Raw genomic sequence first — 27,808 nt, 5'->3', positions numbered from 1 at the left:
CGGTGACCTAGGAAGCCTGCACTCGGGAGGGGAGAGACGGATGGTGACCCAGGAAGCCGGCACTCGGGAGGGGAGAGGCGGAGGGTGACACAGGAAGTCTGCACTCGGGACGGGAGAGGCGGACGGTGACCCAGGAAGCCTGCACTCGGGAGGGGAGAGGAGGACGGTGACCCAGGAAGCCGGCACTGGGGAGGGGAGAGGCGGACGGTGACCCAGGAAGCCTGCACTCGGGAGGGGAGAGACGGACGGTGACCCAGGAAGCCTGCACTGGGGAGGGGAGAGGAGGACGGTGACCCAGGAAGCCTGCACTCGGGAGGGCAGAGACGGACGGTGACCCAGGAAGTCTGCACTCGGGAGGGCAGAGACGGACGGTGACACAGGAAGTCTGCACTCGGGAGGGGAGAGGCGGACGGTGCCCCAGGAAGCCTGCACTCGGGAGGGGAGAGACGGACGGTGACCCAGGAAGCCTGCACTCGGGAGGGGAGAGGCGGACGGTGACCCAGGAAGCCTGCACTCGGGAGGGGAGAGACGGACGGTGACCCAGGAAGCCGGCACTGGGGAGGGGAGAGGAGGACGGTGACCCAGGAAGTCTGCACTCGGGAGGGGAGAGGCGGACGGTGACCCAGGAAGCCTGCACTCGGGAGGGGAGAGGAGGACGGTGACCCAGGAAGCCTGCACTCGGGAGGGGAGAGACGGACGGTGACCCAGGAAGCCGGCACTCGGGAGGGGAGAGGCGGACGGTGACCCAGGAAGCCTGCACTCGGGAGGGGAGAGACGGACGGTGACCCAGGAAGCCTGCACTCGGGAGGGGAGAGGCGGACGGTGACCCAGGAAGCCGGCACTGGGGAGGGGAGAGGAGGACGGTGACCCAGGAAGCCTGCACTCGGGAGGGGAGAGACGGACGGTGACCCAGGAAGCCTGCACTCGGGAGGGGAGAGGAGGACGGTGACCCAGGAAGCCTGCACTCGGGAGGGGAGAGAGGGACGGTGACCCAGGAAGCCTGCACTCGGGAGGGGAGAGGAGGACGGTGACCCAGGAAGCCTGCACTCGGGAGGGGAGAGAGGGACGGTGACCCAGGAAGCCGGCACTGGGGAGGGGAGAGGCGGACGGTGACCCAGGAAGCCTGCACTCGGGAGGGGAGAGAGGGACGGTGACCCAGGAAGCCGGCACTGGGGAGGGGAGAGGCGGACGGTGACCCAGGAAGCCTGCACTCGGGAGGGGAGAGGAGGACGGTGACCCAGGAAGCCTGCACTCGGGAGGGGAGAGACGGACGGTGACCCAGGAAGCCTGCACTCGGGAGGGGAGAGACGGACGGTGACCCAGGAAGCCGGCACTGGGGAGGGGAGAGGAGGACGGTGACCCAGGAAGTCTGCACTCGGGAGGGGAGAGACGGACGGTGACACAGGAAGCCTGCACTCGGGAGGGGAGAGACGGACGGTGACCCAGGAAGCCGGCACTGGGGAGGGGAGAGGAGGACGGTGACACAGGAAGTCTGCACTCGGGAGGGGAGAGACGGACGGTGACCCAGGAAGCCGGCACTGGGGAGGGGAGAGGCGGACGGTGACCCAGGAAGCCTGCACTCGGGAGGGGAGAGGAGGACGGTGACCCAGGAAGCCTGCACTCGGGAGGGGAGAGACGGACGGTGACACAGGAAGCCTGCACTCGGGAGGGGAGAGGCGGACGGTGACCCAGGAAGCCTGCACTCGGGAGGGGAGAGGCGGACGGTGACCCAGGAAGCCTGCACTCGGGAGGGGAGAGGAGGACGGTGACCCAGGAAGCCTGCACTCGGGAGGGGAGAGACGGACGGTGACCCAGGAAGCCGGCACTGGGGAGGGGAGAGGAGGACGGTGACCCAGGAAGCCGGCACTGGGGAGGGGAGAGGAGGACGGTGACAAAGGAAGCCTGCACTCGGGAGGGGAGAGACGGACGGTGACCCAGGAAGCCTGCACTCGGGAGGGGAGAGACGGACGGTGACCCAGGAAGCCTGCACTCGGGAGGGGAGAGACGGACGGTGACCCAGGAAGCCGGCACTGGGGAGGGGAGAGACGGACGGTGACCCAGGAAGCCTGCACTCGGGAGGGGAGAGACGGACGGTGACCCAGGAAGCCTGCACTCGGGAGGGGAGAGACGGACGGTGACCCAGGAAGCCTGCACTCGGGAGGGGAGAGGCGGACGGTGACCCAGGAAGCCTGCACTCGGGAGGGGAGAGACGGACGGTGACCCAGGAAGCCGGCACTGGGGAGGGGAGAGGAGGACGGTGACACAGGAAGCCTGCTCGGGAGGGCAGAGACGGACGGTGACCCAGGAAGTCTGCACTCGGGAGGGCAGAGACGGACGGTGACACAGGAAGTCTGCACTCGGGAGGGGAGAGGAGGACGGTGACCCAGGAAGCCGGCACTCGGGAGGGGAGAGACGGAGGGTGACACAGGAAGTCTGCACTCGGGACGGGCGAGGCGGACGGTGACCCAGGAAGCCTGCACTCGGGAGGGGAGAGGAGGACGGTGACCCAGGAAGCCGGCACTGGGGAGGGGATAGGCGGACGGTGACCCAGGAAGCCTGCACTCGGGAGGGGAGAGACGGACGGTAACCCAGGAAGCCTGCACTGGGGAGGGGAGAGGAGGACGGTGACCCAGGAAGCCTGCACTCGGGAGGGCAGAGACGGACGGTGACCCAGGAAGTCTGCACTCGGGAGGGCAGAGACGGACGGTGACACAGGAAGTCTGCACTCGGGAGGGGAGAGGAGGACGGTGACCCAGGAAGTCTGCACTCGGGAGGGGAGAGGAGGACGGTGACCCAGGAAGCCTGCACTCAGGAGGGGAGAGACGGACGGTGACCCAGGAAGTCTGCACTCGGGAGGGGAGAGACGGACGGTGACCCAGGAAGCCTGCACTCGGGAGGGGAGAGACGGACGGTGACCCAGGAAGTCTGCACTCGGGAGGGGAGAGACGGACGGTGACCCAGGAAGCCTGCACTCGGGAGGGGAGAGACGGACGGTGACCCAGGAAGTCTGCACTCGGGAGGGGAGAGACGGACGGTGACCCAGGAAGCCTGCACTCGGGAGGGGAGAGACGGACGGTGACCCAGGAAGTCTGCACTCGGGAGGGGAGAGAGGGACGGTGACCCAGGAAGTCTGCACTCGGGAGGGCAGAGACGGACGGTGACCCAGGAAGCCTGCACTCGGGAGGGGAGAGACGGACGGTGACCCAGGAAGCCTGCACTCGGGAGGGGAGAGACGGACGGTGACCCAGGAAGTCTGCACTCGGGAGGGGAGAGGAGGACGGTGACCCAGGAAGCCTGCACTCGGGAGGGGAGAGACGGACGGTGACCCAGGAAGCCTGCACTCGGGAGGGGAGAGACGGAGGGTGACCCAGGAAGTCTGCACTCGGGACGGGAGAGGCGGACGGTGACACAGGAAGTCTGCACTCGGGAGGGGAGAGGAGGACGGTGACCCAGGAAGTCTGCACTCGGGAGGGGAGAGAGGGACGGTGACCCAGGAAGCCTGCACTCGGGAGGGGAGAGACGGACGGTGACCCAGGAAGCCTGCACTCGGGAGCGGAGAGGCGGACGGTGACCCAGGAAGCCTGCACTCGGGAGGGGAGAGACGGACGGTGACCCAGGAAGCCTGCACTCGGGAGGGGAGAGACGGACGGTGACCCAGGAAGCCTGCACTCGGGAGCGGAGAGGCGGACGGTGACCCAGGAAGCCTGCACTCGGGAGCGGAGAGACGGACGGTGACCCAGGAAGCCTGCACTCGGGAGCGGAGAGGCGGGCCGTTAGTAGGCGTCACAGGGACACTGCAGGCGGGGATGGCAGGGAGGAAATGGAGCAGGACAGGAGCTCAGGGCCGGATTCTTCGATCCTGGGACACAGCACGTGCCTGGCAACTTTTTGTTGAACAAATGAATGATGGAAGTAATGAATGACAGGCTTTCCAGCCTTTGTTCAAATAGCCCAAACTCACCAGAGACGGGCGTGAAGGCTGTGTCGGCCGAGGCGTGGGCGCCCACCCGTGCAGCTGCGATGGGTCACCGAGGGGGTGGGGACAGGGATGGGAAGTTCAGTCCGGCAGCGCTCTCAAGGCTGGAGAGAGTCGCACGAGGAGAAGAGTCGGGAGGCTCAAAATAATAAAACCCATCCCGTGTACCAGCCAGGAGCTCAGTGCTGAGGAAATAATTAGATTTAGACTTGCAAGCTCGGCTATTAACTCTTTGACCTGCTCTCTAAACAAATTACTTACGCGATCATTGCTCGCTTTCCAGTTAACTAGAATGTCTAATGGGTAGAAAAGGTGAGAAATGGCCCACATTTGGACCAGTGCTGAAAAAACATGGACTCAGAGCAGACAATGTGGCTCAGTCCAGTCAGCGGAGGACAGGGCACCCTGCTAGGAGGGTTCACGATGCCGCACTTCCAGTTTCAAAGAAGCTCAGTAGAAAATAAAGCAAAGTGCTGGTCATGACTGGCTTTAGAAGGGCAAGCGTCGTCAGCAAGGCCTGGGGAAGCCGGGGGCGCTGAAGGCAGCCGCTATGAGACGCAGTGAGCCGAGCCTGGCCATCACAGGAGCGCAGCCCCCCACCCTGCTGCACTCCCGGTCCTTGTCTCATTGGATTCCCGCAGCTCCCCAGGACACAGATGGGGACGGTCTGCGACGCGGGGATGCTCTGCGTCGCAGGGATGAGGACAACAGCTATAGGGAGGTCCAGCACTCAGAAGAGTCTCACAGCCCCTGCACTGGAACCTGGAGCCGCCGAGGAGGCAGCCTGGGCCCTCAGGTAGCAGATGCCCCGTTGGGGAGAAGTGCCTGGCAGCCCATCACCGCCCCCTGGGCTCGGCAGTAACAGCAAGTGTGAGGCTGCGGTCGTCAGGGCTGGAGGAGTTACAGGAGGGCAGGAAGGACCTTGCCATTCTCTTATCAAGGAACTGCCAGGACCTCTGTGAAGCTGAGGCCTTCAGCGAGCTCCTCCCAGGACCGTCGGAGAGTCCCGGGTTAGAGACAGGAGGGAGGTGGCCAAGGTCCCTGGCTCACCCACTCACCATGGGGCTTAAAGCCTGACTTGTGCATTAGGCTTCGATTCAAGACGGTGTCATCAGCTGTCGGGCGGGAGCTCTGAGCAGTGAATTCAGAAAGAACAGATTAGGCTTGGAGAAGAAAAAATCTTGGCCAGGCACGGTGGCTCACATCTGTAATCCCAACACTTTGGGAGGCCGAGGTCCCAGGCAATATAGCAAGCCCTCAGCTCTAGTGAATATAAAACAATAGCCAGTTATGGTGGCACGCATCTGTAGTCCCAGCTACTTGGGAGGCCGAGGCAGGATCAATTGAGCCCAGGAGTTCGAGGCTGCAGGGAGCTGTGATTGTGCCACTGCACTCCAGCCTGGGGACAGAGCAAGATCTTGTCGAAAGAAAGAAAGAAAGAAAGAGAGAGGAAGAAGAAGGAAGAAAAGAAAAGAAAAAATGACCTGTGCACAGCGAGTCCTGGTGTCTGGGGTGCCCCTCTTCCTTAGCAGGGAGAGGAAGCAGCTCCTCCCCTTAGGCGCTCCTACCAGGTCTTTGCAGAATGCAAGTCTCATCTCCGGCCCTGGTTTCAGACCCTTTGACGTTCCTGAGGCCCCAGGCAGGTTGTCAGTGACTTCATGTAGTGCAGGGAGCCCAGTGGGCCTGACTTGCTCCTCTGTGGCTCGTGACCCACCTTTGACCCCCCAGCACTGGTCACACGAACCTCCGTGAAATTCCATGAGGTCACTCCCTCTCCCCTCCTGGGCCTTTGCACAACATCCACTCAAGAAAAGTGACTTTGGCAACCAGTTAACAAATAGATTGGTGAACGTGATAAATAGGAGATTATTGCAAAGCCCAGATGAGAACCGAAGCGGCAGGAGCAGGCTGTGGAGCAGAGAAACACCAGGAGGGACCCTCTAGAGAAGCTGAGGCACTTAACAGGTGCAGTGAGGGCGACAGGTAGGCAGAGGTGACCCGCGGGCCTTGAGGCTGGGCCCCGGGCGGATGGCGTTAAATGGATCAGAGGAACAAGGACACACTGCATCTTCACAGGACATACTTGTCCAGTTTTGAGTAGATGGACTCAGAAATCCTACAGAACAATCAGATAAGCTTCCAGTAGGACGTGAGGAATTTGGCCTTGGAATCAGAAGCTGATTGGGGATTAGAGTGTGGTTGCCTTCAGGCCACCTGCCTCCCAAAGCAGCTTCTTTCATACGTGGGATGGCTCTGCGCTTTCTCTTCTAAACCTGGGACGAGTGAGTGGAGCAAGTGCTATTAATGATTACAGCCTAAGGCAGAGTTCACGGAGGACACCACCCTGAAAGGACGAGGATGATGTCAGGCAACTTCTGCAGCCTCCACCCCCAGGAGGAGCACTCATGTCTAGAAGTTTGCAAATTTGGCTGAGCCTTGGCTAATCCTTTGGAAAGCTGTGAGTTTCTCCTTGTGAAGTGTGAACACACACTTTAGACTATTTTCCTAATTTAAATATACTTTCTTGCAAGGAGTCACCTTTTCCCATCAATCATTTGAGGGACCACCTGTATCTGTGCCCACCGCTCACATCTGGAAGGGCACACAGAACAATCTGGTGTGTGTCTGTGTTGGTGTTTCAGCTTTTTCCAAGGTTAGCTGGAGCGTGGTGCATAACACGTGGCCTGGGGGATCTTTGAGACTGTGCACAGTACCACAGTCGCTGTGAAAACCGTGCCCTGTCACAGGTCCCTGGGGGGTCTTTGAGACTCTGCACAGTACCACAGTCGCTGTGAAAACTGTGCCCTGCCACAGGTCCCTGGGGGGTCTTTGAGACTCTGCACAGTACCACAGTCGCTGTCAAAACCGTGCCCTGTCACAGGTCCCAGTGTTGACACGGGAATGTCCCGGTGCCCTGGCTTTGAGGAAAGCTACCTGGGAAGCGAACAAAATGCCTTAGAAATTAAACCATGAGATGGGGAAGGTGGTGATGGCTAATGCATACCCACAAAAAATAACTGGGAAGAATGAAAAAGACCTAGTTTTTGATAGCACAACAGGATGAATAGAGCCAATAATAATGTAATCGTACATTTTAAAATAACTGAGTATAATCGGATTATTTGTAACACAAAGGATAAATGCTTGAGGGGATGGATACCACGTTTTCCATGATGTGATTGTTACGCATTGCACGCCTGTATCAAAACATCTCATGTGTCCCATAAATAGATACACCTACTATGTACCCACAAAAATTAAAACTAAAAAATACTAGAAACATTTTAGCCAACAGAGAGAAGAAGAAATTAAACCATGAAAACTGGACACATTCCACCAATAGCTCAAATTTGGCTGTGCGACTAGTTGCTAGCCCTGCTTTGAGCCCTATGAGTTGGAAGTGATGTTTCTACATGCACAGCTACTAGGAGCTCCTGTCACTGCCAGAGGCTCACTGCCACTTTCACAGAGAGACTACTTCCTACAAATGTGGGGACTTTGAGAAGGAAATTAGGAGTTGTATGTTTTTTTTTTTTAACACAATTACCTCTTTAAAGAAACTCTCTCCAAATATGGTCACATTCTGAGGGACTGGGGGGTTAGACTTCAGCATGCATTCTTGTAGGATATCATTCAGCCCATGACAGTGAACATGTGGCTGACACCGCAGGCCACCTCCGTTTTAACTGGACGCTTTCAGGACCAAACCTATGAATCGTATCCATCTCTGAAATTGCCAGAAAAGATTCACCAAAAGAATCAAACCTTCTCGTGTTTTACAAAACACAGTGCAGACCCAGAATCTCTTTAAAAGTTGCCTGAGCTCCCTGTGTTGTTCATAGGATGGGAGCTTGGAGATGGCGTTTTAAAACCCATGTTCCTCCTAAAAAACCTGTGAGAAGAACTCCTTGCCTTTCGTCTGCAATGTTACTCCTTCCTCCTGCCTGCGTGGAGGTTAATCATCCCCTTGCTTCTCAGGGCATCCCACCTGTCCACACTGATTTGCTTTTGTGTTTAGATAGAAGTGCATCCATTTGAAGACATACCTGTATTCTGTTCGAATATACAGCTATGGAGAAAGTGGGTCAAGCCTGAGGGAGGCCATCTGTCAGAGCGTGTTTTGGCAAAAGGAAAACATGAGAAGGAAACTTGTAACAGAGGCTGAAGTATTGTAGCCTGAGGGCACCAAGAGAGTTCTGTGGACTCCAACTGTCAGCCCCAATCCCAGTTATGTAACTGTTCAGGAGTGCAGAGCTTTGCAAGATGTGGAATGGACGTGGCCCACAAAAGGGAAAGGCAGAAGTGCAAACCTCACTTTCAATTTTTGAAATAAGGACAGACTCAAAGTGCTCGATTTATGTATTTTTAATAGCCTATCCTATGAAATATTTAGTGCTTTTTAGGAGGCAGAGTATTAGATCAAATTCTGACCAGGCACGGGGCTCACACCTGTAATCCCAGCACTTTGGGAGGGTGAGGCAGGCAGATTGCTTGAGCTCAGGAGTTTGAGACCAGCTTGGGCAACATGTAAAAACCCCGTCTCTACAAAAAATATAAAAATTAACCAGGAATGGTGGTGGGCACCAGCTATTCAGGAGGCTGAGGTGGGAGGATCGCTTGAGCCCAGGAGGTTGAGGCTGCAGTGAACCAAGATCACACCACTGCACTCCAGCCTGGGTGACAGAGTGAAACTGTGTCTCACAAAAAAAAAAAAAAAAAAAAAAAAAATCCAATTCTTAGACATCCTGGCAGTTATCATTTTATTATCATTTTTATTGAAACTTCCAGCCAATGTGTTATTTCACATGAATAAGTTTCCAGATAACTGACATATCATCACGCACCAAAAGATGTTTTTAAGTTTTCATCATACTTGCTAAAAATTGTTTGATAAATTGTTTGTAAATGAAACAGGGTTTCAATCCACAAAGTGGACTCCAAAAACATTGATCTTTTCACAGTCCCTCAAATCATCATGGGTAAACTGAGGCCTCAGAGACCACCAAGGCATGTGTGGTTGGGCCTGTGAGAAACAAACTCACTCGTCCAAACCCAAAGAATGGACTCAGAGACCCGGAGAACAGCGATAGTGAGACTTTTAATGATGGTCTTGCAAGATCAGGTGTCTGATGGGCAGGCACACCTAGCACAGTTTCAACAAGCAATTTATCCCCTAGTGCACAAGTCCCTCCCCCGGTTGAGCACTCATAGGCTGAGCACTATGGAGTCACAGTCTTCCCAGACATCGCCTATTGGTTGTTGGGCAGGAGCTTTAGGTGTTTTCTTTAGGGTTGTCTTACTGCATTTTATTGCAACCCACAATGCATTGCAATCCCAGTCAGCTCAGGGGCTCTTCAGGTATTTGACTTGTGACCTAAGTAGCTGGGCAGGCTGAAAAGAACAGACAAAATGAGCTATTTCACAGGCTAGTAAACTTTCATCTTAGACTAAACTTCTTTGGTTCAGATGAGGGCAACTAAGGGGGCAGGGGGTGGGCCAAAAAGCAGGTGTTGGCTATCCAAGCAAGAGCCTAGTATATCCTGTTTTTTCTGTAGTTTGCTGACCTAAGCTGATTTAAGGCACATTGTCTTGGAAATGGACCACTGAATACATTATTTCCTTCAGGCCTGAGGCTCACAGTTCTGATCCCAGCTTGCAGCTTTCTGGAGCTCTTGTTTGCCCCTCACTGGTTACTCCCCCTTCGCTTTATGTAGATGCAGAGGATCTGCAAATCCAAAGTTGGCTCTGAAGGACTTTGTCTTTGAGACTGTAATTTTTCTTATTGCAATGTCTAAGGCTTTTTAATATATTTGAGCTTTCACATCTATAAAATAGGGGGAATAAAAAAGAAAACGGAAACCCAAAGTCCTGATAAGTAGAGGCATAAGCAGATACGCTTTCCTAGCAGAGATCTTCATTTAATATCTGTCATCCTCAATTTTCTTCTTTATAGATTCAACAATTCTTTGAGGCTTGCTTTACATCATTTATTTTCTTGTCCAGTCATGATTTTTGGTTTTTAATTGTTTTTAATAATGGAAGTATAATTTACATACAGCAAAATGTACAAACCGCACATGTTACAGTCCAATGACAAATGCAGGCACACATGTAGCACATGCCCCATCTAAATACAGCATCTTTTCATTTCAGCAGCAGAAGCCCACTTCCGCCTCTTCCCCACAATCTACAAGCACCCCTCAGAGACGCCCATGCTCTGCTTTCTCCACGGAGTGCTGAAAGCCTCCTGGAACTTTATGTAAATGGAACCACACTGCATATTCCTTTTTGTGCCCAGACTTTTTTGCTCAGCATAATGCTTTTGAAATCCATCTATATCATAATGTAAAATTTTAATATTTCACTCATTTTGTTTTGTTTTACTGAAGAGTGATTCATTGTATAAATGCACCACAATTAATGTATCCATTCTTCTCTTGATGGGCATTTGGAATATCTCCCGTTTTAAGCTGTGACGAATAGTTTGAATAAATATCCCTATGTGAGTCTTTTTGTGAACATATACATTTCATTTATCTTGGTTAAATATCTAGAAGTGGAGGTGGTAATTCGTAGGAAAGGTGTATGTTTAACAACCAAGACATTTTCCAAAGTTTCTTGAAGTTATTATACGAGGGGATGAGCTCTGATTTTCCACATGGTTATTGACATGTAGACATGTAGCACTGTCAGCCTTTATTTTTTATTTATTATTTATTTATTTATTTATTTATTCATTTATTTTTGAGTCAGAGTCTCACTCTGCCTGTTACCCAGGCTGGAGTGCAGTGGCACGATCTCAGCTCACTGCAACCTCTGCCTCCCCGGTTCAATCGATTCTTGAACCTTAGCCTCCCAAGTAGCAGGGATTATAGGTACCCACCACCACACCCAGCTAATTGTTGTATTTTTTGTAGAGATGGGGTTTTACCATGTGGCCCAGGCTGGTCTTTTGGAAGTGCTTATTGGCTATTTGTATGTCTTTGTAGTGTCTTCCACAATGAAGTTTCTGTTCAAGTATGTTGCCCACTTTTTATAAATGGAGATTTGTTATCCTTTATTATTAAGTTGCAAGAGTTTTTATATTCTGGATACAAAACAGTCATCTTGATTGTAAATATATCATCCCAATCTATCCATTCCTTTTAGCTTAATCAACAGTGTATTTCAACAAGCTGAATTTTTCCAATTTGATGAAAACTAATTTGTCATTTTTTTTCTTTTGTAGTTAGTGCTTTCTATCCCCTAGCTAAGAAATCCTTGCCTAAATGAAAACCATGAAAGTAATCTCCTCAATTTTCTCCTTAAAAATTTATAGTTTTAGCTTTTTCATTTAGGTCTGTGATCCATCTTGTGATCATTTTCACATATGATGTGAGGTAGGGCTCAGAATCATTTTTTTCAATATGTTGTCTAGTTTCTTAGAACTATTTATTAAAAAGACTTTCTTCGTCAACTTGCTTTGGTACCTTTGTTGAAAATCAGTTGATCATACAGACTTGATCCTATTCCTAGACTTCCCCTTTTGTTCCACTGGTATTTATCTAGCCTTACGCCATTACTACATCATATTTGTTCTGCAGTATCAATATTGTTTCGACTATTCTGGGTCTTTTGCATTTCCATATAAACTTCAAAATTATCTTTCAATTTCAACAAGGGTACTGATTGAGATCGAATCATATCTATAGAAAAATTAGGGGACAGTTGATATTGTAACAATATGGAACCTTAGATTCTATGAAAATGGCATACATTTCTATTTATTGAGGTCTTTTTAAACTTATTTTAGCAATTGTTTGTAAATGTGAGTGTAGAGGTTTGGCATGTCTTTTTTTTTCTTCAGATTATACCTAAGTATTTTATACCTTTTTGTCCAAACAGTATTGTTTATTAATTTAATTTTCCACTTTTTCATTACTGGTACATAGAAGCATGTAGACTTTTGTGTATTGGAGTTCTGTCCTGTGACCTTGCTGAATTCACTTATTATTTCTGGTAGTTGTTTTCATCTTTCCTTAGGAATTTCTACATATATGATCATGCCATGAGGATAAAGTCAGTTCTACTTCCTTTCCAATCTCTATGACCTTTATTTTCTGGCCTTATGACACTAACTAAGACCTCTGTCCAATGTTGAATAGAAGTGGTGAAGGCAGACATTCCTGCCTTGTTCCCAGTACCACAAGGAAATCATTCACTCTTTCGTCATTAAATATAATACTAGTTATAACTTTTGGATATGTCCTGTATCAATTTGAGGAAATTTTCTTCTAGTCCTTTGTGTGGTGAGAATTTTCATGAAGAATGGGTTTTGTATCTATAGATAAATTAGGAGACAATTGATATTACAACAATATTGAATCTTGAATTCTGTGAAAATGGTGTATCTTTCTATTTATTTATCTTTAACTTATTTTAGCAATAGTTTGTAAATATGAGTGTGGAGGTTTGGCATGTCTTTCTCAAATGTTTTTTCTGCATCTTTTAAGATACTATTATTTTTCCCCCTTTATTATGTTAAGGTTGTGAATTACATTGATTGATTTTCAAACTGTAAACCAATCTTGCATTCCAGGATGAACCACACTGGTTCATGATACATTAACATTTTTATATAGGGATGAACTTGATTTGCTAATATCTTGTTAAAAACTCATCTGCTTGTGAGGACCATGGGTCTGTAGGGTTTTTTTCTTATAACATCATTGATTGGTTTTGGCTTTAGATTAACATTGGCCTCATCAAATAATTTTGATAGTCCACCCCCTTCCATTTTTCTAGAAAATTTTGCACAGAATTGGTATAATTTCTTCTTTAAATATTTCTTGCAGTTCACCAGAGGGAGCTATCTGAGCCTAGTTTACATGTGAGGTTGTTTTTACTATGAATTAAATTTACTTAATATATATTGCACTCTTCTGGTTTTCTGCTTCTCCATCAGTGAACTTTGACAGTTTTTGCCTTTCGAAGAATGTTCCCATTGCAAATATGTTTTTCACTGACTAGCATACAATAGTTTACATTATTCCCATATTCTTATTTAATGACTGCAGGAACTATAGTAAGATCCCCTCATTTATTTCTAATTAGAAAACATGGAAGTTTTTTCTCCTTTTTCATGATTAATCTAACTTGAGATTTATCAAACCTATTCAAGGAGCCAATTTTTTTGCTTCATTAGGGTTTTTTCCCTATTTTTTTCCACTTCCTATTTTGACTCCTACTATTAATTTTAGTAGTTTCTTCCTCTAACAACTTTGGTTTGATGTACTCTCTTTTTTTAGCTTCTGATAGTGGAAGCTTAGATAATGTTGGACATTTCTTTGTTTCTAATATAAGCATAAATTTAGAGCTAAAATATGTCTCTCAGCATTGCTTTAACTATGTTTCACAAATTGTGTTATGTTATACTTTCATTATCACTGAGAATAAAGAGGCTTTAATTTTCCTGTGATTTCTCTTTTAACTCTTGGGTCACTTACAATGGTGATACTTAATTTCTGAGTATATACAGATTTTCCATATATCTTTTTGTTACATATATTTAACATAACTATATTGTGGCCAGAAAATATACTTTTATGATCTCAAACCTATAAAATTTATTGAGACCTTTTTTATTTTGTAGTGTACAGTCCATCTCAGCAAATACTCTATACAGTGTTCTATAAATGTAACTTAGGTTAAGTTAGCTGTTAGAGTTCTTCTAATTTTTTGTTCTATACAACCTTTTTCTCACTACTTGTTCTATCAGTAACTAGGGGAGGAATGTTAAAATCTCAAACTAGCATTATGTATGTTTCTACCCTCCTTCATTTTGCTAGTTTTTTATTCATGTTGTTTAAAACTCTGTTGAGTGCATAAACACCAACAAGTATTATATTATCTTGATGACTTGAACATTGTGATATATCTTTCTTAATCCCTGGCAATATTTCATATTTTGAAAACTACTGTGTCTATTGTCCACAGGAAGGGGAATATCATACTCTGGGGACTGTGGTGGGGAGGGGGGAGGGGGGAGGGATAGCATTGGGAGATATACATAATGCTAGATGACGAGTTAGTGGGTGCAGCGCACCAACATGGCACATGTATACATATGTAACTAACCTGCACATTGTGCACATGTACCCTAAAACTTAAAGTATAATAAAAAAAAAAAAAAATGAATTATAAATAGAGCCTCTCCTTCCAACAAATCTATAATCCTAAAAAATATATATATGATTGTTCTCATTTTATATTTGAGGACACAGAGTTGGAACACTTAATAAACTGCTTAAAATTACTTTGATTTCAAGAAAAAAAAAAAAAAAAAAGAAAACTACTGTGTCTATTGTTAACATAGCCATTCCATCTTTCTTAAAATAAGCATTTACATGATGTATCTTTTTCAGTCATTTGACTTTTAACCTATCTATATTTTTATACTTGAAGTAGGTTTTTGTAGTAATCAAAAATATAACTTTTGTTTTTTAAATACAATTTGAATATCTCTGCATTTTAATTGGAGTACTCAGTCCATTTACATTTAATGTAATTACTGATATATTTAGATTTAAGTGTACCATATTGCTAATTTTTTTCTGTTTATTCAATTTTTTTGTTTCTCTTTCTTTGCCTTTTTCAACAAATCAATCTTTTTTAGTATTCTATCTTCTCTGTTGACTTTTTAGCTATACCTCTTTGTACTATTTTTAGTGACTGATCTCAAGATTAAAGCATGCATGTTTAACTTATCATAGCCAACTACCTCATGATCAAAGGAAGAAACTTGCAACAGAATAATTATATTTACCCCATCCCAAGGTGTGTGCTGCTCTTTTTATATATTTTCTAAATATACAATAAACATTACAGTACACTGTCATTATCTTGTATTTAAAGAGTTAATAGTCTTTTAGCAAATTTTTGATTTGTATTCTGTCATTCTCATTGCAGTTGCTCTGTATGTAAGATGTCCTGTTTCTCTGGCTACTTTGAAAATACTTTCCCTATCTTTTGTTTTCAGGAATCTGGCTGTGCTGATTGGTACAGTCTTCTTCAGATTTATTCTATGTAAGTTTGATTGAGATACTTGGATCTGTGATTTGATGTGTCTAAAAGAATTGAAAACTTTTAAACTATTATTTAAAGTATATTTTCTACCTTAACAGTTTTTCCATTTTTTTCTTGAATTCCAATTATACATAAGTTAGACTGCTTTATATTGTCCAACGGATCGTTGAGTCTGTCACTTTTTTCACCTTTTCTATTTCTCCCTGTGCTTAGTTTTGATTGTTTCTGTTGATCTGCCTTCAAATTTACTGATATGTTTTGCAAAGTGACATATCCAATGTGAAACCCATCCAGTAAATTTTTTCATTTCAAATGTTATGTTTTTGAGCTTGAGAATTTTTGTTTTATTTATATAGTTTCCATTTCTCTACCAAGATTCCCCATCTATTTACTTATCATATCCCCTTTATTTTTAAATTCTTAAAAATATTTCTAACATCTATTTAATGTCCTTATCTGCTAATTTCAGCATCATTAGATCTTTTTACTTCGACTATATTTTTTTCTGATGATTGGTCATATTCTCCTGCTGCTTCTCACTTCTAGCAATGTCATTACTATTACTCTATCATTATTTGCTGGGCTTTGTGGATACCATGTTGTTCAGAATATGGATTTCACGGTGTTCCTTGAGTTTTCTTCTAGCAGGTAGATTATTACTGACCAAGGGTAGTTTATTACTGACCAGTTTCTAGTTGAAATGATCAACTAGATGATTTCAAAGCTTGTTTTAAGTCTTTGTTAGCGCATGTTCACGGCAGTTCTTAATCTAGGACTAGAGTATTCCTAGTCCTAAAACATGACCTTTTTACAATCCCGGCTGAATCCTAGCTCTTCAGTGATCTATGATTCCGCCTGATCAGAATGCCAGACTTTCAGCATTGTGCCATCATTTGAATTTTCATTCAGCTCGCAGGTCCCCAGCCGCTGCTCTCTGTGAAATCTGAGTCTCTCCTTCTCATGTGGGGCTGAGTCTCAACCAATTCCAGCAGTGGCCCCACCAGATCTCTGAAGCAGCTTCCTTCTGCCCTCAAATTCTAGTTGTCTCAGCAGCGCAAACTTTGGTTTTTGCCTTCTCAACTTATCAGTGCTGCTGTGTTCTTCTCCAGGTCCACTTTTCTACTGCTGAAAAGAGCTTCCAGGTGGGAAGTTGTGGAGCTGTGGGGTGCAGTCTCATGCTTTCCTTTTCTCAGGAACAATGGTCACGCACTGCCTGGCATCCAAACTCTGAAAACGGTTGTTTCATAGACTTTGTCCAGTTTTGCTGTTGTTTACAATGAGACAGCTGGTGAGCTGCAACTCCCTCATCCTGGCCAGAGGCTTGTCCATTCACGGCCAGCAAAGCCTTCCTTCCTGCCCTTTCTAGGACTGTGATGTGGGCTCAAGATCACTTCACACACTCCTGTCTTCTCCAGACTCACTTTGGAGGAGGCTATAATGCACTTACCATTTCCCTTTTTGGTTTCAATAGATCAGAAAGAATTTGGTAAGACAGAACTGAAAACTCACTGTGCCCCACTCTGCTAATGGTGTTGAGTCATGGTCCTTGGACCGGGAAGCGTAGAGAACTGGCTCTCCTTCTTCACAATGAGGGAATGTTCCTCTGCACCGTCTATCCCTGGGGCTTTCAGCCAACCCCAGTAACTTGTTTATGAATACATCGTATGTGATTACTTCTGCAGAGAGGAGAATCCATCTGATTTTTCTACAAAATATTAACCAGACCCTAAATTTAAATGCTTTTCATACTTGAATTAAAAACTATTTATTGCACTATTCTTCCTTTTGTGGCCCGAGAAACAAAGATGCTGTTCTGATCTTAAAGATAGGACAAATGAAACATAGAAGGTTCAATAAAATTTAACAAAGGCAAGGCAAGGAAGAAAAATCCAGAAAATTCAGCAGCCACTACAAGGATAAACTTTACTAGGGCAGAAAAAGATAGGAAAATGAGGATCTCCTTAAGTAGCCTTTGCTCAGTGTGGAAGGCAACTGCAGGCTGGAAGCCTGGGACGTGCTGAGGACCTTATAGATAGTCCTGGGCACATCCGCTAACTTCTCAACGTCTCAGATTCTTTGCAGAATAAATACATCAAGAAAGCTAAGACGTGTCCCAGTGACTATGCAGTGTGACTAATAACCAAGTAACCAGGTATCCTCAGTATGTGCAGTTATTTTGATTTTCAAAGTACACTAACACCTAATACTTCAACCACATGTTCTTAAAGCCTGATAATTCATATCAAGCATTCTGGGGAAGGCGATGAATTCAGGGGACTCATGAATTCCTGATATTGCATGAAAAACTGCTGGCATATCCACATGTGCCTTTCAGGGAAAATAAGCCATCACTTTTTTTTTTAATCATACTCAAGGAAAATCCTCACCCCAAGATGTTAAGAAGAAACAATAAGTAAACTATTAACTCAGGACATTTTGTTTCTAAACAAGATGATTAGGAAATCTGAAAATACCTAAAAATTATTCCAGTGAGTATCTCTTTCCCTCAGCCCTGACAGTGTAGTAATTCTCCCAAACGGTCGTAATATGAAAAACCGGCAATAACCTCAGAACCTGTGTTGCAGACGCCAACTGCACTTCACGGCTGCACGTGGTTCCAGGCAAGGGCTTCTGTGCCCTCCAGATGCGCACCCAGATGCCCCCTAAAATACATAAAATTGCTTCAGGTAAATGCCATTTATTCCACAGTGAGTAACAAGGTTTATAAAGCAAGTGTCCTGGAACTTTCAAGTCATACATTAAAAACAGCCATCAGACCTTTCCCGAAAGTGACTCTTGACTCTTAGACCAGGGCCGGCCCCGGGCCACTGCATCCCCCAGGTCAGTTTCCAGCTGGTCCATATTCGATGATGGGAGCCCGAGCTCAAGAACCCAGGATGTGAGCAGCTGAGGAGCGGGGAGTGCCCAGCCGACCCCTGACGTTTCTAGAGTAACACCCGGCCAGCCCAGCCCCCTCTTCTAGGCGTTACCCAGAGGGTGGGGAGGCGGCGGTAGCGTGGGGAGCCCTGTGATGCAGCTTCTCCTGGCACACCCCAAAGGTCCACAATTGAGGCAAAAAAAAAATAAGTATGGCATCCTTTTTTCATCAGAAGCTTGAGTAAAACCAGATTTCCAAAAGATGACAATGAGAAACATGCAAAAAATCGAATTAGCTGAATATCAGAGTTCCACTCGTATTGAACTAATAGAATATACATCAGATCTCAAATGGACAATGAGTTCCTAGGAAACCACAAAGAGAGGCCCTGATGCCAAAGAACTTCTGTTGTACTTTTTCTATATTAAAAATGTAATTCTTCACCTCTTTTCTAAGAACACTGTAAAGATGCGGCCTGCCCTTTCTTGGAAATAATTGCTTCTCTCCCAGAGCTTATGTGCCTTCACAGTGATTGCAGATCATAGTTGGAATTTCAGGTGTACTTGTTAGCAATAAATAAGTGTTAGCAATTCTGCTGGCTTTCTGTTTCCTTTGCTTTAGTTTGGTTGCTCAAGCTGTCCCATGAAATCTAAAGTCCACTGCACTCGTGGAAAGAGAAGTTGGTTAGGCATAACTAGGAGTGTCAGAGAAAATACAAGATGCCCAGTTACATTTGATTTTGTTTTGCCATTGTTTTTACGTATTAATTTTAATTTTAAAATGTTTATTTGACAAAAGTTGAATATATTCAAGGTGTACAATGCGATGAATTGATATATACATTGGGTAACGATCACCAAAAATTAATTAACACATCTGTCACCAGCCATAGTTACCATTGTGGGGGATGAGGATGCTTAAAATCCACTCTTTTATCCCATTTCAAGTGGGCAATACATGTTATTAGCCAGAGTCCCCACGCTGCACATTAAGACTCCAAAACTCATTCATCCTATCACTGGAAGTTTGTACCCTAGACAAACACCTCCTCACTCTCTCCTTTCTCCCCTCACCCCACGGACCCTGGCAGCCACCATGCTGCTCTCTGCTTCGGTGAATTCAACTTTTTTAGATTCCACGTGTGAGTGAGATCATGCACTAGTATTTGTCTTTCTATGCCTGACATTTCACTTAGGATGAAGTCCTCCAGTTTCATGCACACTGGTTGCAAATGGCAGGATTTCCCTTTTTTAAAAGGCTGCCTAATCTGTTGCTTGGCTGTACCGCATTTCACTTATCCACTCATCCACTGAAGGACACTTGAGTTGCTTCCACCTCTGGGCTCTGGTGCACGATGCTGCCGAGGATATGAGGATGCAGATCTCTCCTTGAGTTTCCATTATTTGGGCATTGACCCGCCAGCAGGCAGAACTGCCGGTTCCCCCATTTTACATTCCCGGAGGGCTCTCATTTCCCCATGTCCTCACCAACACATTATCTTCTGGCTTTGCTTTGTTTTTCTAATAAACATCCTAATGGGTGTGAGGAGGTATTTCATTGTGGTTTGAATTTGCACTTCCCTAATGATTAGTGATGTTGATTACATTTCCATGTGCTTATTAACATTAGTACCTCTTCCTTGGAGAAATGTCTATTGAAGTCCTTTGCCTTCCACTGAATTTCAGACAAACCATGAATAAGGTTTTTAAGTATATGTGTGTGTGTGTGTGTGTGTATATGCACAAATATATATGTGTGTGTCCCACACAATATTAGAAATGACTATATATGAAAAAATTATCTATTGTTTATCTAAAACTCAATTTTAACTGGATGTCCTGAATTTTTATTTGATAAATCTAACAACATCAGAAAGTAACAACTTTGATGGATCTAAAACAATCCTTAAATATCTTACAATTTTGCTAAAGTAAAGTCTGAAATAGTTTAGTGCATTTTTGTGAGTGTTTGGCTGGTAGCCCTACTTTATTAAAAATGTAATTTCATCTTGAGATCCTCCAGACTGAATCATTTGAGCTTCACACTCTTAGTGTAACATTATTGGACTCCCTTAATGAAATTATAACTCAAGCAAGATATTTCATTCTCTGGTAGTAAATTAGCTTGGGCTGCGAGGGTTTAGGAGAGCAAACCCTTCCCTGGTTTATTCTTGTTTGGTAGAACAAAGAAGGTACAGGCATTTTATATTTGAGTTATTTATTGTTCTCTCTGTTGCCCGTCCCTACTGGAAACAACAGCTGTTAACGGGCTCCCGAATGAATTTCAATGGGAACTCTCCTGGACTCTGGAAATCTTGGCTAAGGAGAAAACAGGCTCAGCCTCAAAAGAAAAAGAGCCAGTTTCAGGCTGAGTCTGGACGCCTGAAGGCCAAGGGCAGATGAAACCAGCAGTTCATGTTTTCTTGAGAAATCACACTGAAGGAGGTATACAGTGCCACGGTGGGGCACCTGTGGACAGCTGTCCTTGTTACAGGGTGATGTAAACTCAGTGACCTCCTGGGAAATCCCGTCCGCGGATATCCACAGCTTCCAAAACAGAGGGAAGAATCCCGCTTAGCAAAGTAGCCAATACCACAGCCAGTGCCCTGGAACTTAGCAGGGATGCTAGGACATGCTTCTGTCGCGCTCTGCACCGTGTTGGATGAGCAACGCTGACATTTCCACCTGGGGCGTCTTAATCAGTGTGGTCCAGGTTCATAATGGCACATGTGAACCGTGCGGGCTGGAGGATGTCTGGGAGCCAGGGGCTCCCTGTGCTGTGTCTCTGTTGGCGTCTCCTCGGCAGTGCAGTGAGTTCTGCGTGTGAACCAATACTCCCGAGTGCGGTGGCTTCATTTAGGTGGTGGAAATCTCCAAATTAAGGAGCTTTTCTTTCAGATCCCTTTATTAGTCATTTTTATTTCTCTCAATCATACCTCAAACCCACCCTTCCTTAATCTCGCTATTGATGAAATAAATTGCTGAGACCGTGGGAGTAAAAAAGCATACTTTATTGGTGAAGAGCGGCATCTCCTGGTTGGATCTATTTCCACAGCTGTGCTGCACTCACTGTGGTAGGGACCCAGGAGGCAGGACCTGCTTGGCCTTTGCTCACCTGGCCACAGGCTTCAGGCAGAGGCAGTCCCTGGAATTCCAGCCACCGCGTTGAGGACGCTTGGCCGTTTCCGGGAGGACGGTGCATGCTCTGCCCCACACCGCTAGCTCCCTCCTCCCCTCCTCTACTTCTGCCAAACACCCGCTAAGTGACAGGTCCTTTATTTTTAATGCATGTCAAGCCCAGAAAGCAAATTCTGCACTAATAGGGAAAGATAGTCTTGGCTTTATTGGCACCATTCTCTTTTAATTGTGAGATTGTTTTACTTGTTTTAGCCCATCTCTGTGAAATGATCTCGACAGAAGGCTCTGCCCTACCCAGGATTTTGTAAGCAGATGCAAGGTTGTCGCCCTGGAGATAGCTGCTTAAAGTTTTAAGGGACATGGGCAAGATGAAGGGGGATGCCAAAATAAGAGAAGGAGAAAGAAGGAAATCGTAGAGTTTTAAATTCAGTGGAGAGAGGAATTTGATAAAATGCTGTCAGATATTCAATAAAAGACTGAACCAGAATGAAATGGCTGAAACCAAAGTGACCTCTCCACCTCCCTTGTCCAACCTTCAGTAATAAGAACTTATAAAAGCATTGAGTTTTTCTGAAACTCCATGTCAAAAGTGCATTTCCTGTTCTTTTCTTTCCAGATAAAGTAAGCATATTGTCAACCTTCCTCGCTCCTTTCAAGCACCTGAGTCCTGGCATCACAAACACGGAGGATGACGACACCCTCAGTAAGCAACTTCCCTTCCCCGAAGTACACAAAGGCCCCTGTATCCTTTGTGCAGGGGTCCCCTGCAGTCCCCAAAACCTGAGATACCTGGGGTCATCTGGCAGGGTCTGTTTGGTCTTACCTGGAGAGACAGTATCTGCTCTCATTCCTCCACAGAATCCCCATCTTCCATGCAACCCCACCCACACCTGCAATTCTGTCCTCAGCTGGAATCCTTTTCTTATTTGAGGTCCTGTCCTCACCCAGAATCCTATCTCCACCTACAATCCTGTCTTCATCTGAGGTCCTATCCTTACCTGGAGTCCTACTGTAACCTGCAGTCCCACCCTTGCCTGCAGTCTCATCCTCACCTGTGGTCCCATCCTCACTTTCAGTGTCATCCTCACCTGTGGTCCCACCCGCACCTGGAATCTTACCCACACCTGCAGTCTCATCCTCACCTGTGGTCCCATTCTCATCTTCAGTCCCATCCTCACCTGCAGTTCCATCCTAACCTGGAATCTCATCCTCACCTGGAACCTTACCCGCACCTGCAGTCCCATCCTCACCTGGCATCCCTTCCTTACCTAAAGGGCAGGAAAGTGTCAGTAATGTCTCTGGGACTGAGAAATTATTCCAAGAAATTAACCAGTTTTCTTGGACTATTCTCTCCTCTCCTTCCTTTGTTTTTCCATCAGACCAGAAAGAAAAATGGTCACGGTGTCTTAGAGCGCGGTTTGTACAAGTATTTAACAAGGAAAGGGCTGGGTAGGAGCCCCGCCCCCCCCACCATGCAAATATTTCTGGCACATGAAACTGGAAAGGGGCCAAGCAGTGTCCTCGCGATGGCACCAGGCTGGTTTAGGAAAGGGATCTGAGTGGCGTCTCGGGAGCAGACTGCAGGGGTGAGGATCCAGGAGTGTGTGGCTGCAGGAGCTGGCCTCTGGTTCACAGCAAATTGTCAGGCATTTAACAAAGAAGACAAGACATTCCACACCATGTGAACAGCTCCTCAAATTTTAACACCACCTGGCAAATGGCTCCTTTTTCAACCAGGAAGAGGTCAGCGCACGCCTGTTGTCATGGGATGGGGAGGAGGCGAGGTGACCCTGGGATTGCTGGTCAGACCAACAAGAGGCAGTGGGAGGGGTCTGCAAGGGGAGCCGTGTACTTTGCCATCAGCGTGGGAAACACAGCCCTTCCCAGACAGCATAATAATTAACTATACTGGAAATGGAGGTTGTTCTGCAAAAGTAGCATCACAGCCTTTGAGTGTCAGGACCAGAGCGAAGGTCAATGCCCTCTTTTGGACCCCTTCTCTCCTAGACATGGAAGGAGGGGGTTAGGAGGAGGGTGTGCCGGCACTAGAGAGGGCTGGGCCCAGACTCTGTGCTCCCTCCCCAGCACAGCTTGAGACTCAAGCCAAGCTTTGACACAGGTTGCTTCTGTTCTCTGGTGACCCAAACTGGAAAATTTCCAGATGAGTCCCTTTATTGATCACTACTTCTGAAATCTGGGATAGAGAAAGTAAAAAGCACACACCAGGCATGTGCATGTGTGCACACACACCCCAGGAGCACACACAAACACACACCCCAGGAGCACACACGCACAAAAACACACCCCAGGGGCACACACAAACACACCCCAGGGGCACACACAAACACACCCCAGGGGTGCACACACACACCCCAGGAGCACACACAAACACACCCCGGGGTGCACCACACACACATACCCCAGGGGCGCACACAAACACACACACCCCAGGAGCGCACACACACCCCAGGAGCGCACATGCACATGTGCACACACACCCCAGAAGCACAAATACACACACCCCAGGAGCACACACCAGGCACGTGCATGTGTGCACACACACCCCAGGAGCACACACGCACATACACACACCCCAGGGGCACACACAAACACACCCCAGGGGCACACACAAACACACCCCAGGGGTGCACACAAACACACACACCCCAGGAGCACACACAAACACACCCCAGGGGCGCACACAAACGCACACACCCCAGGAGCACATACAAATGCACACACCCCAGAGGCGCACACACACACCCCAGGAGCACACACACACCCCCCCCAGGGACGCACCGCACACACACACCCCAGGGGTGCACACAAACACACACACCCCAGGAGCGCACACACACCCCAGGAGCACACACAAATGCACACGCCCCAGGGATGCACCGCACACACACACCCCAGGGGTGCACACAAACACACACACCCCAGGAGCACACAAGCACATGCGCACACACACACCCCAGGAGCACACAACCCCCCCACCCACCCCCCTGCCCCGCCAGAGCTGAGCCTGACGTGTGGACCTGGAAACACGTGGGAAGGGGAAGTTCACTGTTTCCTCCTCCTCCACACCTGGAGCTGCTGGCATCCCGGCTGGAGCTGGTCTCCCTCAGGAGAAAAAGAAATGAAGCTTCAGCAAGGGCCAGAGGACATTTGGGGTGCGGAGCGAATGGTTTCAAACTTACAGAGGTGCAGCAGCCGCCTTTCTGTAGCAAATAGAGGCCAAGACCTGGAGAAATAAACCACCTGACTGCATGGGAAAGTTACTGCTCTGCCCATGAGATTCCTGAGAGAGGGACGTTCCCCACCCCACGTAGGAGCTTCTCCTTCCCCCTGCCCTCCCGTAAGAACTCCCACACTGGGCAGTGAGGAGAGGAGAGGGCCTGATGAGGCCAAGACTTTCTGGACTTTCTGGAAGCCTTTCAGGCTCTGTCCTGGCAGCCAAGCTGCCTTGGGCTGTGAACATTATGTAACTCTCAGAGCCTCCATGCTAATGGGTAGAAACTTAGAGGTAACAATAACTTTAAGTTATTTATGGTAGTTAAAATGCTCTTGAAATGCTTGAGGAGTCTCATTTTCAACCAATGAACTAGTTGCTCCCCTTTGAGTAGATGCTGTTTATTTACTTTATTTTCATAGATTGTTCAAAGACAAACCGGCAAATGAATCAGCCCTCCCTTCACAGATCCCTGTGGCATTGCCATTGCGGCCTTATCCATTTGTAATCCAGATGCACGGGAAGGTAGAAAAAGATGTGCGTGTGTGTGTGTGTGTCGTGATGTGTGTTCATGCATGTGGCATGTGTGGTGTGTGTGGTACATGCACGTGTGTGAGTTCACGTGCATATGTGTCATGTGCGTATGTGTGCATGTGTGCACATGTGTGCGTGTGTGCATGTGTGTGGTGTGTGAGTCTGTGCACGTGTGTGCATGTGTGGCGAGTGTGGTATGTGAGCGTGTGTGGTGTGGGAGTTCACATGCATGTGTGTCGTGTGCATGTGTGCAGTGTGTGCACGTGTATGTGTGCATGTGTGTGGTGAGTCTGTGTGCGTGTGTGCATGTGTGTGCACGTGTGCATGTGTGCTGTGTGAATCTGTGCACATGTGTGCACGCACATATGTCAGGAGTGAGGGTGGGTGGTAGGAGCACACATGACCTTGCCCTGCCTCCTCCGGTCTCCCGTGTTTCACCCCCTGTGAGTCTATGTGTCTGGGGGCTCCGACACGAGGACAGTTCTCATCCCACTTGGCGTGTGTTCCACCTTTGGGGAATCCCATGTGCTTCCCTGTGGATGCTGGATGCCCATAACCTCACAAGGTCATGGCTTTTGTCTGGGGCTGAGTGCCCCTCATCTAAGGGTGCGGAGCAGGGAACAGGCTCGCAGGGCACACACCATGCCTATACCTGCGGGAAGTGGGCCTGGGAGCCGCATCTGGAAGCCCATCACCCACAGGCTGGTCTGGGCTGAGTGGACCGAACAACTCCACGTTTGTAAGGCGTGTCTGCCCCGGGGCAGTTAATTCTGAGGAGTTTTCTCTTCCAACACTGAGCAGCCATGAGTCCCTGCCATCTGGCCACTGTCACCTCTCTGCCGACCACTGCCCAGAGGTTGGGATCCGACCCAGTTCTGCGAGGACCAGCTGAGCCCAAGGCTGCCCGGCACAAAGGCAGCCCTGGGCCCTGGAGTTGTACTGAAAAGAGGTCCCCTGACAGCCGCACCTGCTCCTTCCTGAGTCCCATGCACCACAGGCCCAGCCCCATGGGGTCCTGCGTGACGAGTCTTTGAAGGAGGCCCTTCTGCAGCTGCCCAGCCTGCCAGTGTCCACTCCACAAATGCCAGGAGCCACTGCCTCCCACCCCCGGCCCCAGCCTGCCTCCTGTCGCTTCCAGACCCTCTGCCTTGCCCTGGAGAACCCAGGCACCTGCCTTCCCCTCCCTAAGTGGGGCTTCATGGAGGGAAAGGGCTGCTCGGCCGCAGAATAACCTTCACCAGGAGCAACATTATCTCTTCCAATGTAGCGTGGCGCGCTGCCTGGCCAACTCCAGGGAGCCCGTCTGACCCGCAGACACGCAGCGTCATTATTAGTGATGCATGCGGTCCCAATGATACCGCACAGGGGAGGCCGGGCGTGCAAACGGCCCAGCAGAGGACGGACGGCGGGAGCCAGAGGAGAGGATGCCTGAGCTCTGGAGCAGGCGCAGCGCTGCATACGGCGGACAGAGGGCGGGCAGACCCACCCGGCCTGGCCCCACCCGCACCTGCTCTCCACCTTTGAACGACAGCAGCCTAGGCCGTCCGGCTTTGCACAACCAGAACAGCTTCCGCTTGGAAAGCAAAAGTTTCACCACAGTCATGACAATATAAAACGTTGGCCTTTCTCCCCCAAATGCTATCCTTTAATGCGTTAAAACTTTACACTTAGCACCACATTCTGGACACTGTATCAAACAAGGTCATGTGCGTATGAGGCTCTGGAGGGTACCCGTGGGAGAAGTGGATGGAAATCATTTCATTTTGCATTTTCCCATGCAGATGCCTCCCTGAGTTTTCAAATTGCTCATGATCGTCCTATGACCCTGGCTTGTGGTATTTATCAATAGTTCCAAATTATTTGCCTGCTTTTCTCTAATTTCTACAGTGGAAGGATAAGTGCAGCTCTCTGAAAACCTGGTGCCGCCCACAAAGACCTCAGAGAAGCCACAGTTCACAGATGCCTCATTCTAAGAGGTCTCCAGAATGAGGTGCTTGGCTGGGGTGCAGAGGCAGGAGGACATGCCAGGGGGTGGACGGCCAGGATGCCACCCACGGAGTCTCACTGGAAGCGGGTTTCACTAGGAAAGGTGCGCGGAGCCCACGCGGTCTCACTAGGAAGGGCGCGCGGAGCCCACGCGGTCTCACTAGGAAGGGCGCGCGGAGCCCACGCGGTCTCACTAGGAAGGGCGCGCGGAGCCCACGCGGTCTCACTAGGAAGGGCGCGCGGAGCCCACGCGGTCTCACTAGGAAGGGCGCGCGGAGCCCACGCGGTCTCACTAGGAAGGGCGCGCGGAGCCCACGCGGTCTCACTAGGAAGGGCGCGCGGAGCCCACGCGGTCTCACTAGGAAGGGCGCGCGGAGCCCACGCGGTCTCACTAGGAAGGGCGCGCGGAGCCCACGCGGTCTCACTAGGAAGGGCGCGCGGAGCCCACGCGGTCTCACTAGGAAGGGCGCGCGGAGCCCACGCGGTCTCACTAGGAAGGGCGCGCGGAGCCCACGCGGTCTCACTAGGAAGGGCGCGCGGAGCCCACGCGGTGTCACTAGGAAGGGTGCGCGGAGCCCACGTGGTCTCACTAGGAAGGGTGCGCGGAGTCCACGTGGTCTCTTAGGAAGGGTGCGCGGAGTCCACGTGGTCTCACTAGGAAGGGTGCGCGGAGTCAACGTGGTCTCACTAGGAAAGGTGCGCGGAGCCCACGTGGTCTCACTAGGAAGGGTGCGCGGAGTCCACGTGGTGTCACTTGGAAAGGTGCGCGGAGTCCGCGTGGTCTCACTAGGAAGGGTGCGCGGAGTCCACGTGGTCTCACTAGGAAGGGTGCACGGAGTCCACGTGGTCTCACTAGGAAGGGTGCGCGGAGTCCACGTGGTTTCACTAGGAAGGGTGTGTGGAGTCCACGTGGTTTCACTAGGAAAGGTGCGCGGAGCCCACGTGGTTTCACTAGGAAGGGTGTGCGGAGTCCACGTGGTTTCATTAGGAAAGGTGTGCAG

At 48.5% G+C, this 27,808-nt stretch overlaps 1 protein-coding gene across 1 annotated transcript in view; it reads left to right on the top strand.

Annotated features, from left to right (window-relative positions):
• The window catches only part of ADARB2 (adenosine deaminase RNA specific B2 (inactive)), a 592,089-nt gene that overhangs the window by 348,893 nt on the left and 215,388 nt on the right, over positions 1 to 27,808 (top strand). Inside the window, exon 2 of the mRNA XM_016962550.4 lies at positions 21,672 to 21,758. Coding sequence (XP_016818039.2) covers positions 21,672 to 21,758 — 87 coding nt within the window. The remainder of the gene's footprint in view (positions 1 to 21,671; positions 21,759 to 27,808) is intronic.

This window comes from Pan troglodytes, chromosome 8 (assembly GCF_028858775.2).
Source record: "Pan troglodytes isolate AG18354 chromosome 8, NHGRI_mPanTro3-v2.0_pri, whole genome shotgun sequence".
In the NCBI taxonomy this organism is placed as follows: domain Eukaryota; kingdom Metazoa; phylum Chordata; class Mammalia; order Primates; family Hominidae; genus Pan; species Pan troglodytes.
Note: the sequence above shows the minus strand (reverse complement) of the source record. Positions and strands in the feature narration are given on the sequence as shown.